Genomic DNA, 16,184 nt, shown 5'->3' on the forward strand with positions numbered 1-16,184 from the left:
GTTTTGTCAATAGTAATAGCCTTTATGCTAATATGTGTGAAAGACCTAGCCAACAAAGAAAAATTGTAAACAACAGGTTAGTTTCAGTGTAGTGAGCTCCTCCCTTCAGATAGATATAAGACAGAATCCACCAACAATCTGACCAGAACTTACATTAAAAACTTTTTGTCCAGTTGACAGAATTTACTTTTTCTTTTGCTATCCACTAAACTAGTCAAAACTCATGATTATTATTCCGAAGTGAAGTCATGTGAACTAGATATTCCTGTAGCACAGTGTAGCTAGCATACTAAACATAACATGGCCGGCTGCTTTGTAGATAAAACAAATTTGCTGCGTCACGAGTACATTAAGGGAGATGTCAGTTAATGCGATCAATAATAAGTGCTTTACTCGCTGCACAAACAGACGAGCACGAGCACTCACACATTCTGGGAAAATAACTCTGCAGGATCACATTAACATGAACTGTTATCAGTGTTTTAGTTTAAGATAAATGACAAGGAAAAAAATCATTAATCAAACTGAAATCACTTGAAACTGGATGATTGGCATGTTAGCAAGTTAGCATGTATTATTTTAACTTTAATATATGTCCTCTGTAAACAACACAATATTCCATGTCCATACGGTCTGGTAAAAACTGCGTCACCCTCTCAATGCCCCATGTTACACCGTATGGCATTTATCTTATCTATCTCCATGGAGACAAGCAGATGGCTGCGCTAGACCCTGTCGCTTATCACAAGATAGGTAAGTAAAATGCCGTACTGTGCAACATTCCAGGCCAAGAAATAACCTATCGAAGGAGACATACAGATAGAGGACTGCCCATCAGAAAAGTTACACAGTGCACCTTTAAAGGGTATTATGCAAAATAGACTTTATGGAGCTTTTTACCATGTTATAACATTGTTCCCTCATCAAAAACATGTCGGTTTTAGATGTCATCCATGCATGTTTGAGTATTTTAGCGATCTCTCCCAGGTCCTATTCTATCCTTACGTTTAGCTGTAAGATTCTGTACAAAGCTCCGCCCACAAGCCTCGGTCACCCACGCTCCCACACGACAATTCTCTATAAATACACAAAAGCATGACACAAAACTGTACACAGCAACTTCACAAACTTGACGCGATGTGCAGTAGTTTCTTTAGCGGGATGCACGGTGATTGTGTTGTGATAGCGCTCTGAAGGGGGAGTGGCTTAGCATGGAGCATAAAGATGAATATAGTATTTTTAAAACAATAAAAGGTAACTTGGTGATCTAAATATGTTATGTGTGTTATGTGTATGCAGTTAGTCCCCCATAGAAGTAAAATACCGTCTCTTTAAGTAATAAACTATGTGCCATTTCTCGTGTGTTTAGTGTTTCAAAAGGTCAAATTAAACATCATATGGGACATTTTTAATACAAAAAATAAATCTATGGTTCCAAAAGTTGACACAAGATGCATGTATAAGACTATTTTATATTCATTTTCAGCCTTACCCTTACGGTTGTGAAAAGCACTTATAAACTCATCTCTGTGAATAACTAGAATGCTCGGAATGCAAAAGAAGCATAAAAAGTGATGAATAACTTTGGACCACTACAAACTTGATTTTCATGTTTAAGACAGTTAAAATCAGGTACAGAGTCTTGAGTGAACTTACGCACAAGATCGGAGGTGTTGCATTTCATGAACGTCGCTCTATGGCGATATAAATAGTCCGTTGAATGAGTGATGAGCGAACTGTACCGTGACGAGCTCAGCAGTTTTGGATTCAGCCAAGGCACCTTACGCTACTGCTCCCCTGGTCATGATTTAGGACTATGAATACTACTACACTGTACTATACTATACTACTACAATAAGAATACAAGGGATATCAGAGATTTATGACCATAGCAAGGACGAAAAAGGAAGGAAAAATGAGTCAAAAATATTTAAATAACTACTTGAAGGCTCTGTACCAGATTTTTACTGTTTTATGAAGGTGAAAAACAGAACCAACGTTATTCCTCTCTTACCATATGCATTCAGAAGACCCCAATTTCAGTTTGAAATTTCAGAGACCATAGATTGGGGTTTCGCCGTCACAGTAAAGCTAACAATAACTAGCATGCTAACACCTACTTCCTGATTATCGAACAATAAAAGCCTTTCTGATTAAATGTGGACAGTACAGAGTCAGGGGCGGCACCATCTTTTTAGCATAGCTTTTGATTAGTATTTATCATTTTAGTTTACTTCTCTATTTATTTAGTCTTATTTAGGCTGGCTAGTGTGTTTATATTTTACTTATGTTTTATTTACTTGTTTAGTTTTGACTTATTTTATTATTTATTGATTATTTTATTATTTATTGACTTATTTATTAGTTTTGACTTATTTTATTATTTTTAATCATTTTAGATTTGCCAGTGTTTCCTCTGAGGAGCCCTCTGCACCGGGAGCTGTGGTTGGCTGTGGCTGCTGGGCCCTGGCTCGTGGGCCCTGGAGGTTTGGTCTTGACCTCATCTCTTCTCTGGGCCCTGGGCTGGTGTCCTGTGGCTGTGGGTGACCCTGTTCCTGGTGCAGATGGTTCCTCTGGTGGCGCTCTCTCATCTGGTTCATCTTTATCCAGCCTGTTCCACTTAAACATATTTTAAATGAAACTGAGGTATTTTAACATGTGTTGAGGTGGGGGGTGGGAGTGTGTGTTGGGGTGGGGGGTTGTTTGGTTATGATCACTGATGTGTTGGGGTTGGGTTGTTGGGCTGTCGGGTGGCTGGGTGGGTTTGGTGGGTGGGACTGATTTTAATGCTTTGTAAAGCACTTTGTGTTACTTTTGTTGTATGAAAAGTGCTCTATAAATAAAGTTTGATTTGATTTGATTTGATTTGACTAGGTGGGGGCTTGAGGGGGCAGTAGCCTTGCCTAGAACGGCCGGTGCTCCCCCGTAGCTCCCCCCAAATATTTTTACTCCATTTTCATAACATCTAATCTATCTAATCTCGGCAAAAAATGTTCAAACGGCAGCCAGAGTGTACAAAATGAGTCTTGAATTAAAATAAATAAATAAATTCTATATTAAGTTTATAAATCGCTAACTACATTTAAACATGTTTGGTACTGGGTGGTGGTATGTTCCATTGTTAAAAAGCTCTAAATGAACACGTTAAGTGAGCACCCACACTGAAATCCTTAGCTCCTCCCGCCAAAAATATCTGGTGCCGCCCGTGTACACAGCTGACATATTCTGACCTCAAGAACAGCGTAAAAAACATCTGTATACTGAAGCACGACATGTTTTCCTCAACAATATGAGAAAAAAATCTGGGTGTCATCTTAAAACCTTTAGAGTGAAACATAAATACTTCCCGGTTCTGTTATTTACCAGCATCCAAAACCTAACGTGACTCTATTGTATTCATCTCCAGCACTGAAATAGTGAATAATGTCTCATAATTAAGAAGTAGCTTTTGTAAAACCACCAGGAGTTAAGTTGGATTGGAGCGTTTTAGCAAAGATTTGGTTTCTTCAGTGAATAAAACAAGACTTCTACCTTACGTGTAAATAATGGAGGATCCTGTCTGCTCCTGTGAGGGGCCCTATTAGAACAGATTGAGTGTCTAAGGAACAGGGCTGGAGTCAACGTGTCCCTCACCGTTTCACACACGACACGATACAAAGCTGACAATATAACAATATGGCGTCATCCCGTTATATTCAATGTTATTTTGAAAGAAATTAAAGTGCCTATGCCTGATTTTTCTGTGTATTTGAGGAAAATGTTTTGTGTTTTACTGCAGTCCGGCCAGCAACTAATAACAAAACGCTTTACTGTCTGAGAATCTGATCTCTGAAACATGTGAAACAAGCTTAGCAACTCATTGTGGTGAATAATTAGGATGTTCTGAATGCATAAGGTAAGTGAGGAACAACTTTGAACCACTGCAAACTGTTTAAAATGAACTAGTTCTGTTTTTCACCTGTATTTCTTTGATAAACCATGATGTTTCTGTTTACGGAATATAACGTCTATGGAACAGCGCCCTCTATGGAACAGCGCCCTCTGCCTGTCAGATTCTCTCAGTTTTTAACACAGTTTGAGACTAGACTGAAAACCCACCTCTCCTCCCTGGTATTTAATACTAGCTAGACGGGATATATCAGTGTTTTATTGTTCTTTGTTTAAGTATCGTGTTACCTGTACATATATATATTTTGATGACTTTTATGTGAAACGCTTTGGGCAGCTGAATGTCGCCTTAATCACAAAAACAAGTTTACTTTGTCGAAACAATAAAACTGTAACGCTATGATGACTTAGTTTTGAGAAATGAATATAAAATTCCTCATGTTGACATATTGATACCTGCAAGACCACGATATTGATACTGTATCACTAAAGCAATTATCACAATATGTATCGATATTTTGGCCTTTAAAGTAGCGTTAATGCTAAAATACTTAACTTGACTGTGACACTAGTAACTTATCATTACCATGTGCCATTTTGTATTGCGTTTGCATTACATCCCACTTACACGCTTTTTGTTTTGTTTGTCTTTTTGTATTCTTCTCTTTCTTCCTCCGAGCTAACATCTTTTTGCATTCTCTTCCACACTTCCAAAAACGTGCCTTAAAGGTGCAATGCGTCACTTTTCTGGTGGAGTGTCGCTCATCTGCTTGCTTAGAATTGTTATTGCTTTGCCTAGAATGTTCCACGGTTTAACATTTCACTCATTTATCTCCACGGGGACAACCATCAGAGCAAGTTACAGGTCAGATCTGTGGAGAGGTGACCTTCGCCTACAATACGAATGCATTTTTTCAAGGATTTAAGCAATAAAAACACCTGTAATTGAATAAATATAAGAAAGATAAGATAAGATTCCATGGAGACAAGATGGTAGTGGACCCCACACCAGTAAAGTTACTCAGTGCACTTTTAATGTAACTGTAAATATTGTGCGTATTGTACGTAGTTGTGTTGAATGAAGGGAGTAAAAGCGTTTGCGTGTTATCACTGTGCGTGGGAGGGTTTCTTCTGGATACTCCTTTACTCACATCTACATAAAACATACAGTACAATCCTCAAATCCACCAGCACCATCTTTATTTCTACGACGAGAGCCCGATGAGAGAGCACTCAAACCAACAACTAACAAAACAAACACGCACACAACTCCATTTACAACATTAAAAACAGGAGCAGGTGTGAGTATAAGTGTTTATCAAAGTGCATTAGTGGCAACAAAGTATCCAGTTTTACATGTCCTTGAAATGCGTTCCATTGTTGGGAAGCAAAACCAAAAGCCAGTCAAAAGCTTTATTTTCCCCATCTCAGTTCCTTAGATTCAAACAATCACGTGATCTTTTACAGTGTTGTTCTCTTCCGACAGTTTTTAAATTCATCACCTGTTATGAAACGAAAGACTGAGTGAAAGAGTGGATCTAAAGGTTTCCAAAGTAGAGGCTGAAGTCTGTATGTAGATTATATCTCCATAATCCAGTACAGAAAGAAAGGACACTCCAGCGATTTCTATTCTGTAATTCAACGGGATATAAGATGAAAGTGATGATTTTGACTTCAAACTGTTACATAATTCTGAGATAAGTATTTTAAAGGATAAGTTTTCATTTAGCAAAACCCAAGATATTTGTAAGCGTTTGCTCTTTCACTCTTTCAATGTACCTTTTAGTGTATAAGGATTCGCAACTTGCACATCACTTAATCACATACTTAGTTTTTTGAGTGAATTTTGGATTTTATTCTTGGGACTGGGACTGGTTTGAGGTTGGGTCAAATGCAGAAGGCATGATGAGAACATGGGACATTATGGGAAAAATTAGTCTACCCTAAGTGATCCTATCCTTATAAGTTTATCTAAAACATTAAAACGTCTCTGGCTGTGGTTTCATGCATCAGATTATTATCAAATTATTATTATTTATGATTAATTATAGCTATTAGCCCATTAAAATGACATGTAAACAAGACAAATCATCTCATTTCTTTCTGATCATGGTCCTTCTGACAGTGGTGGTGCTGTACTGAAATGAGACTAACTTTACTTCAAAATAATATTACTCAAGTAGAAGTACAAGTGATCCATGAAATTACTCAAGTAAGAGTCAAAAAGTGCACTTAAAGAGTAACTGTTGGGACGTAACATGTGTTTTATGATGTAAAGTTACTTGGAAGGACAAAATGTTGGATAATGCACAAAATCTGGTGTTTTCAAAGGAAAGCACCTGTAATTGGATAATCACAAGACGGATAAGTTTAATGCCATACTACGGAACGTTCCAGGCGAAGAGCTGTAGTTGACTAAATGCATTTTTGTGGACTAAAGGCATGTCCTGCTAACAAGGGGGCGTGGCAAAAACTCTGACTCTGACTCTATCTGGCCCAAACTGCACTCACAAGAATACGCCTGCGCAGAAATTCATGCAAAAACTAAAAAGTACTAAGAAATAATGTGTTTATATAAAGACGTGTTGTTTGGTTTGATATCAGTGATGCGAAAAGTGTAATGTTTAAATTTGTAAGTTCAATTTCTATATTACAAACCTGAAAATGTGTCTCTCACTGTTCTGTTCCCAGATCAGGGCCATGCAGTGCTCCATGCTCCAGCACAAGTCACAACACGTTAGCATCGCAGACTGATCTCCGCTAACATCTCTAACCATAATCTCCATATACACTGACCCTCACAGAGATGACCCCTTTTTACTGGGTCATAAATGTCACGTGGAAGCTACGGTTTAAATTATGGTTGGACAAGGAAGGACAGGAAGAACAGATGTAAAGAAGTGTGTAAAGTAGAAAGAGTCAGTCAAATATTCACGTCGATCTGTCCAAACAATAACATAAAATGGAAATATTAAATAAAAAAATATAGAAAAAAATATAATAAAAATATAATAAAAATATATAAAAAATAAAATAATAATAATAATAATAACAATAATAACAACAATAATAATAATAATAATAATAATAATAATAATAATAATAATAATAATAATAATACTAATAATAATTCAACTGTAAATTAATTTAATTTATTTGATTTAAAGGGTGGATTAAGTGTTTACTAAAATTGCTCTGAAATGTAATGGTGAAAATGTTAAGCTATTTTAACTCTCTATTTCAACTGTATTTTATCTCTCTAGTTAAACTCTATATTTTAATTCTATTCTAACTCTATTTCACTCTATTTCTAACTCTAACTCTATTTGATTCTCTATTTTAACTCTCTATTTTAACTGCATTTTAACCCTCTACTTTAACTCTCTAGTTTTTCTCTCTAGTTTAACTCTATATTTTAATTATATTCTAACTCTCTATTTAACTCTGTATTTAAACTCTATATTTTAACAATGTATTTTAACTCCCTATTTTCACTCTGATTCTCTGAATCATTAAGACAAGCTGACACCATGACAAACATGCAGATAATCTTGCAAGAGGAGCATGCTAAGAATGCACTGTTAGCACCATTAAAACACATCACATTACATCACGTTAATAATTTTGTAGCATTTCAACTTTTTTGCATGAAAGTAATTGCTAAATCTGAACTCTGCCTTTTTGCAAAGACAATATCCCAAAATCATTCTGTCAGTCAGAAAGTACCAACACCAAACTGACGAGCAAAAACAAACAACACAACCACCTTTGGATATGACTTCTTTTTGAATATCATAAAATTGCATGGATCTTATGTAAAAATAAATAAATAAACACAAACATTTTTTAATTAGATTTTTTAACCAATATAATGTCAGAAAGCTAGAAAGCACCAAGAAGTAACAACAAATTTAAATAGTAAAATCAAACCTTTCCATCATGATAACCCTATATGAGACTAATATATATTTAGTTTTTGTGTTTTGTTGTTTTGGTTTTTTTATGTATTTTTGCAGGACATGTATTCACCATCCCATCACTATGCCCCTCTCCAACACACATGAATCCCAATCATATGAACAGTTTTGCTTTTTTTACTCACCAAAGAATACAGTGCTGTCCATGTCTGCTCAGGGTGAGGGGGGGTGTGGGGCTCGTGTGTACCCTGCCGGAGAGCTCTCGTGCCTGGGCAGAAGCAGCAGCAGCAGCCTGGGCATGTCTCGCTCCGTACGCTCCTCCGTTATGGTTGCGTTACGGCGCGTGTGTGTGTATCCGTCAGAGGTAAGGTCCACTCTGAGCTGTGCTGTTGTGTCTCTGCACGCCTCAGCCCCTCGTCCCTCCCTCTCTTTCTCTCTCTCTCTCTCTCTGTCTCTCTCCCTCTCTCCGTTTCACTCGCTCGGGTATCGTGTGAAGCGTAGTGAACAACTGCTTCTTCAAGACATTTTTGGCAATAAAAACAGCTGAATTTGAAAAAAAAATGTACCACAATCTTTTTTACAACCTTAAAGAGGAGTTTTTTACTTCTTTTTTTTCATCCTAACACCCAAACCAAACAAAAAGAAACTAAAGAGAACAATAGTAGGGTCATTAAAGGTTGAATAGCACTTTAAGGCTGAAACTGTAAACTGGCAAGTGTAGTTAGCTCCTCTCTTCAGATAGATATAAGGCAGTGTCCACCAGCAATCTCCGTCTCTTCGCTCTCCGTTTCACTCGCTCGGGTATCGTGTGAGGCGTAGTGAACAACTGCTTCAAGATATTTTCGGCAATAAAAACGGCAGAATTTGAAAAAAAAATATCCCACAATCTTTTTACAGCTTTAAAGATGGGTTTTTTACTTCTTTTTCTTTTTACTTCTACTTGTTTCTTCATCCTAACACTCAAAGCAAACAAAAAGAAATGAAAGAGAACAGTAGTAGGGTCATTAAAGGTTGAATAGCACCGTTAAGGCTGAAACTGTAAACTGTCAAGTCTATCTCCTCTCTTTGCTCTCCGTTTCACTCACTTGCGTATCGTGTGAGGCGTAGTGAACAACTGCTTCTTCAAGACATTTTTGACAATAAAAACAGCTAAAATTGAAAATAAATAAATAAATAAATAAAAAATCCCACAATCTTTTTTACAGCCTTAAAGAGGGGTTTTTAACTTTTTTTTTTTTATTTTTTACTTCTACTTCTTTTTTCATCCTTACACCAAAAGCAAACAAAAAGAATCAAAAGAGAACAATAGTAGGGCCATTAAAGGTTGAATAGGTTCATTAAGGCTGAAACTGGAGACAATAGCTGTTTACAGTTTCAGTGTAGTTAGCCCCTCCCCTCAGATATATAAAATGCGTGTCCACCAGTGATCTCTGTCGATTCGCTGTACGTTTTACTCACTCACGTATCGTGTGACGCGTAGTGAACAACTGCTTCTTCAAGACATTTTTGGCAATAAAAATGGCTGAATTTGAAAAAAAATAAAATAAAATCCTTTTTTTTACAATCTTAAAGAGCTGGCTTTTACTTTTTTTTTTTTTTTACTTCAACTTCTTCCATCCTCAGACCCAAAGCAAACAAAAAGAAACTAAAGAGAACAATAATAGGTCCATTAAAGTTTGAATAGGGTCATGAAGGCTATTTACTTCTATATTGTATTAATTGCTAACACATAACATATTTAGATCACCATGTTACCTTTTATAGTTTTGAAAATGCTATATTCGCTGAAAACAACATATTCACACGTTTAATCAATTGACGTTCTGACTCTCCCCTACCTTTGCTCCTCACGCTAAGTCACTCCCCCTTCAGAGCGCTATTGCTTTATAATCATAGGCTATATAAAGAAGTGGACGAAGTGAGTGTGACGTCAGGCTCCAGGTGCTTGGCTCCAGTCAAATGAAGCTTATCGAGGCGAGCGGTTATAAGGGCGAATTTGGAGCCGAGTTCCATATTTGGAATCCTGGCCGCGAGTGTCATAGCAACCAAAGAGCCAATCTGGAGCGAGGCTGTTGAGGTAATGCCCATTCCCGCCTGCACCGCTGGGAGTGACTTCGGGGGAAAAAGGTGCCTGATTTGTCTGTTATTAATGTTCATATCTTGAATTACGGACATAAGAGCGAAATAAAAACACCAGGATCATGTAGAGCGGGTTAATGCAAACCTTTTAAGACCAAAATGACGGGCCGGACGGGCGGCTAGCAGGTTAGCTCTGTTCACTTATATATACAGTCTATGATTACAATTGGCGGCTTTTCACTAATGAAACTCCTGCCCATGTCATCAGGTTTGTGAAGTTGCTGTGTACAGTTTTGTTTCATGTTTTTGTATATTATGGAGAATTGTCCTGTGGGAGCATGAGTGACGTCGGCTTGTGATCTGAACCTTGGACTGAATCTTACTATTATAAGGAGGGTTCAAATATGGCCCAGGAGAGATCACTAGATTACTCAAACATGCACGGATGACATCTAAAACCTCTTCAGGCAAGTTTTTGATGAGGGAACAACGTTATAACATGGTAGAAAGCTCCAAAAAGTCGATTTTTTTGTAGAATACCCCCTCTTTAATCAAGATGTGATATTGGTGACCTGTTCTAAGTGATGCACAAAATTAAATGTTCAAATTTGTATGCTCCAAAAATGAAAATTCGCTTCACGCTGTTTTGTTCCCAGATTAGGGCCATGCAGTGGTCCGTGCTCTCCCTCTCTCCCTGTCTCTCTCTTCTCTCTGTCTCTCTCTTCTCTCTCTTTCCTCTGGATCAGTCACTCTCGTGTGAGGCGTGTGTGTACAGCTGCTTCCTCACTACTTTCCCAGCGGCAAAATGTAAGCCCTTTTAAAAGTCACTTATTAGGAGCGTTTGAAGGAAGTGGAAATGTGAAGTCGTTTGACCCGGGTCAAATGAGCTGTTCTCGCTGTTAGCTACAAAATATTCCAAGTTAATTTGATTTTTCTTGTTCGTCTATGTCACTGCTCTCAATACGGGTCAGTGCTGGAATGAGCTCATCAAACGTACTGTAGGCAGACGTGGGTAGGACTCAGTTAACTTTACTCAGGTACATTTACTTGAGTAGCTTTTTAAAGAAATCGTACTTTTCTCTCAGCATACTCTTACTTGATATTGTTATTGAAGTAACAGTACCCTTATTTGGGTAAAAGTTGCGGTTACTCTCCCCACTGTGGGCTTGCATCTCCACAAACCTGACTCTTATTTGGCCTAGAAGAAGGCCTGCTCCTGCTCGTTTCCATGGAAATGTTGTTCCTTTGGCTATACAGTGGTCCCTCGTTTATCGCGGGCGTTACGTTCTAAAAATAACCCGCAATAGGCGAAATCTGCAAAGTTGTCAGCTTTATTTTTTTTTACAATTATTCTATTTTTTTCCAACTGTAAAACCCCTCACCACACACTTTATACACTTTTCTCACACAGGCATTAACATTTTCTCACATTTCTCTTGTTTAAACTCTCTCAAATTTCAAACCTTCGTAGGCGCCTTTTGTCGGTGCAGAACGTTTCATCGACATTGTGGGTTTTGTCGGGGAGAAAACTTGCAAACCTACAGCACTTCAGAGTCACACTGCGATCCAACATTTATGTAAATTTGTCTGAACACATTCTGTACTGAACAGGAGACACGGCACGGAGGAGACTGATGGACAAGGGTCTACAGTCCCTCAGCCAATCAGGACGCAGAACACACTGCACGTTTATACTCTGTGAAAAAACAATTAAAAAAAACAAAAAAAACAAGTAAAACTAAAAACAGCAAAACAGCAAGGCCACAAAAGGTGAACTACAATATAGTGAGGGACAACTGTAATATTCCACAGTATGGCATAAAACATATCTGTCTCCATGGTGAATGTTCCTAAGTATGGTTTTAACTTTCTGTTTCAGTGGAATCATACAGGTAATGTGCCACGTTCATTAAGTTAAATACTGTACCTTTAAAAATAAATAAAACTGTTATCATTTTAAAATAATTTCTTGATGGAATAGAAAACGTAGAAATGATAGAAAGTTGTTTAAAAGATGAAGCTAACTCATGATTCCTTGGTTGTACCGTGTGTGATGTTTGTGTGCGTGTGCGTCCGAGAGTGAACACTGTGAACTGTTGACTAAATGTAATTGCATTGTATCATTTATTTGCAGGGACTGCCGCAGGAAAGTAGCTATTTAATTATAATCTGGTGCGGAACCTCTCTGTTTTTATGAGCTCAGGGTCTCTGTACATTGTCCCTTTCAACAAAGACTTAACTAACTTAAAGCAGACCTATTATGCACAATCGACCCCTCACCATTTACTCACCGGAAGTCATATTTGGACTGATTCATGCAAGTCTGAGCAAACTTTACTCACTTGTTGTTAAGATGCCATTTTACTACCATTTTCACCGCTATCAGCATAAGCCCACTGCTTTGTACTTACTCCATTCTCCAATTTTATTTTCTAAATCAGTGATACACGTAGGATTCGTCAGTGCCGCGTAGTAACTTTGGTACAAATGAAAAGAAATCTGCGGCTCACTAGTGTAAAGTGACGCATTTCGTGTTCCTTCTGCATAATGCAAAGTTCATCAGATACTTGAGGTTACTAGGTCCGAGCGACGGAAACGCTCCCTCGCGACAACACCGCACACTCGTCGTACAAGCCAGTCATTTCCTTAAGCATTGTCGTTAGCTTTAGCGCGGTCACGGCTACTGTCCTTATTCAGTGGGTGTAATTCTTCTACTCCTAATTGGACGCAAATACGTGTCACCCGATCCAGGTCAAGAGGCTTCGTTACCGATCCTCGACACGGAAACATCACACCCTCGAGGAGACGATAATTCCTTCCACTGGGAACTCGTGTTACTGCGCGCGCCTCAAAACCCTAAACAACTTTATTTATTTAGTGCCAGTGGTCGGAGACTGATGAAAGTTTAATGCCTGGAAGGGGGACAGGGACAAGGGACGCAATGTTACAGGTGTGAAGGAGGTGTGCGTCTGGTTTTCAGCGACTAGAATGGGACGATGTCATGCTCCCAGACGGAGGGCAAGAGACTTATTAATTACTTTGCCATGACTTAAATTCACAAATGTTGAACTTGATCATTTGTAGCAGTGATTAGACCCAAGAACTCACTGTACGTCTATAGAAATCTGTATTTTAGCGTTAATTTCCGCTGCCCCCATCTGTATTAAATAAGATTGGTTTATAGAATGTTGTGATGTCTCCTGAAACACAGCATTTTTTTTTAGATATAATGATCATCAGTGTTGGTCAGGTTACTTTGCAAAGCTTATCTGATTATTGATTACTGATAACTCCTTGTAAAAGTAATCTAACTACTCAGATTACTACTTACTTTGAAAAAATAAAGCACACAGCTCAGGAACCAACTCATAAAAAGCATGAATTTTTCACACTGATCACACTTTTTGTTCTGGAAGCTCATTTCACACAGAGGCGTCGTGCACAGTCCTTCATAACACAGTATTTGGTTGTTTTGGTTTTCAGTTATAACTAGTCACGTTACTTTGTTAATAAAAAAGAAATGATGTTAGTAATCCCTTACATCGGGGGCGTCAAACACATTTTCACCGAGGGCCACATCAGCAAAATGGCTGTTCTCAAAGGGCCAGATGTAAAATAAATCTAACTACTTTTTAAACTTGTTAATTAACAAGTTACAAATATTAATTATATATTTGCCTAGATGGAAAAATATGGCTGTAAAAATATGACATTTTAAGACCATCATACCTTTTAATTTACCCTGTCGAGGGCCACATAAAATGATGTGAAGGGCCACATTTGGCCTGCGGGCCTTGAGTTTGACACATGTGCCTTACGTGATGATGCATGTGAGATCAAGATGGTGATGCTTGGATGGAACAGTGAGGAACTTCTGGATCTGAAAATAAAATGATGTACAGCGGTCCCTCATTTATCGCTGGAGACACGTTCTAAAAATAACACGCAATAGGCAAAATCCGTGAAGTAGTCAGCTTTATTTTTTGCAATTATTCTATATGTTTTGCAGCATTAACATTTTCTCACATTTCTCTCTCGTTTAAACACTCTCAAAGTTCAAACCTTCGTCGGCGCCTTTGTGGGTGCAGAACGTTTCATTGACATTGTGGGTTTTGTCGGGGAGAAAACTTGCAAACATACAGCACTTCAGAGTCACACTGCGATCCAACATTTTTGTAAATTCGTCTGAACACATTCTGCGATATAGTGAGGGACCACTGTAGTACTAAACACATAAGCACTCATGTTTGCATTTTAAAAGTAAACCATGCAATTAAGTTTGTGATCATTTCGTTGGGCGTTATCACTTATCAGACCACTATCAGAGATTTTTTCCAGGAAGTTTATGGGGACATACTGCAGAATTTATATTAGGCTGTTACCCGTGGAGTGTCATCTCAGCCTGACTCTTGCTAATGTCCGTGAAGTGATTGATAAACTTCATTTCAAAGTTCTGCACAGACACAGTTCAGTCATTCTGGAGTGAAATGTTAATCCTGTCCTTCTCCAAAGCGTCTTCTGTGTGTTAAGTGTCAGCTTGCTTTCCTGTGGCCTTCTTCCATTTCATCTTCCGGCTCCCCTCTCTCTCGTTTCTTGTCCTCTCTTGCACATTTCTTCCCTCTGTCTCTCTCGTCCCGTCTTAGTCTGTGGTACTTGTTGATGATTAGCTCTCTCCTGGCTGGCTCACCACTTTCTTCCCTCTTTGATTTGCCTGTACCCCTCACATCTTTCTCCTTGCTGGCTCGCAACTTTTTGCTCTCAATTTCTCCAGTCTCTCTCTCTCTCTCTTTCTCTCCCTGACTTATTTTCCTCTTTTGGCTTGCTCACCACTTTTTTCTTCTTGATTTGTCCATCTTTCGTCCTCTCTCTCTCCCGTCCTCGCTCTGTCTAAGACTTTCTTCATCCTACTATCATCTTCTGGCTGGCTCACCACTTTTTTTTCCTCGTGATTTGTCTATTTCTCCCTCTTTCTTTCACCTCTCTCTCTTATTCTCACACCGGCTCACCCGTGTTCTTTTGATTTGCCCATCTGTCTCTCCTTCTCTACTCTTTGTCTCTCCTCCACTTTTTATGACTGAATACTTAGTTTATTCTTGATTCCCCTTTTCTCTCTGTGCTCTCTCTGTCCCATAGACAGTATATATAAATGGACACAGCTAACCTGCTAGCTGCCACGTTCCAAATAGGAAGTGATCACGGACTCTGGCTCCAATTCCCTTTCTATTGAAAAACTGCTGTCCCTCTCTTTGTCAATGCTGCTGTCAAGCTCGTCGGTTTGATCTTAAAATGTTGGCTTTTTTATTTAATTATTGTGTCTGTAAATCAAGAAATGAACTTACTAGCATTAGCAATAGGTTTGATTGACAGAGTTGCTAAGTGCTTGCTCCCATCTAAACCAGTGGTGTGGGCTGTTATCAGGTGCGTTGTTACCTTCAACAGCCTCGCTCCTGATTGGTTCTTTGGTTGCTATGACACTCCCAGTCAGAATTTCAAATATGGAACTCGGCTCCAAATTGGCCTCTATACCTGCTCTAACCTCGATGAGCTTCATGCGACTGTTTTATCAAGTGTTCAGATTTATCAAGTGCCAAAAGATCAACAACTTGTTAAACAGGTAAATTGAACAAGGTTTAGCCTATTCCATTTTAATATAATTTGGCCACATTCGGCGGCCGGTTTAATAAGCCCAAAGGGCTATGTGTGGCCCCCAGGCCGTAGTAAATGTCTGGTCTATGCTCTCTCCTCTCTTTCCTCACCACCTTCTTTTGTTCTTTATACCTGTTTCTCTCCCTATCTCTCTTCACCACTATTCCCCCTCTCTCTTTTCTTTCTTCTATCGCTCTGGCTTGCCCTCTACCTTTTTTCCTCTTGAATAGTACATTTCTCCTCTTTATCTCTCTGGCTTGCTTACCTCTTTCTTTCCCTCTACTCTCTCTCTCCTCTTCTATCTGTTCTGTCTCTGGCTTGCTCCGCACTTTCTTTCCTCTTGATCTCCCTATACCTCCAGAGATGCCTCTGTGTGGCTGAGAGTTTCATTCATCGTGTGGATTCTTCTCATTTGCGGCGCTCTTTGTTGGAGACACAGTTGAAGTTTATCTGATGTTAACACACTTGTCCTGGATTCAACTCTTAGAAAAGCCGTCTGCCATTGTAAATTCCCTCACAGAAAGAGTTATATATAGAAGCTGCTGCCACTGCTTTATTTTGTTTAAAAATGTTTTTCCCATTTGTAGAACATGTACTTATACGCCGCACAAAAATATATATCCACATCAGATTACTTGAAATCACTCATCTCAC

General features: G+C 38.6%; 1 protein-coding gene across 1 annotated transcript in view; it reads right to left on the reverse strand.

Annotated features, from left to right (window-relative positions):
• The window catches only part of znf385d (zinc finger protein 385D), a 152,811-nt gene extending 144,647 nt beyond the window's left edge, over positions 1-8,164 (reverse strand). Inside the window, exon 1 of the mRNA XM_033981402.2 lies at positions 7,991-8,164. Within this exon, the coding sequence (XP_033837293.2) occupies positions 7,991-8,012 (22 nt within the window). The 5' untranslated portion in view covers positions 8,013-8,164. The remainder of the gene's footprint in view (positions 1-7,990) is intronic.
• Between the last annotated feature and the right edge of the window lie 8,020 nt (positions 8,165-16,184).

The sequence above is a fragment of the Periophthalmus magnuspinnatus genome, chromosome 16, assembly GCF_009829125.3.
Source record: "Periophthalmus magnuspinnatus isolate fPerMag1 chromosome 16, fPerMag1.2.pri, whole genome shotgun sequence".
Taxonomy (NCBI): Eukaryota; Metazoa; Chordata; class Actinopteri; order Gobiiformes; family Gobiidae; genus Periophthalmus; species Periophthalmus magnuspinnatus.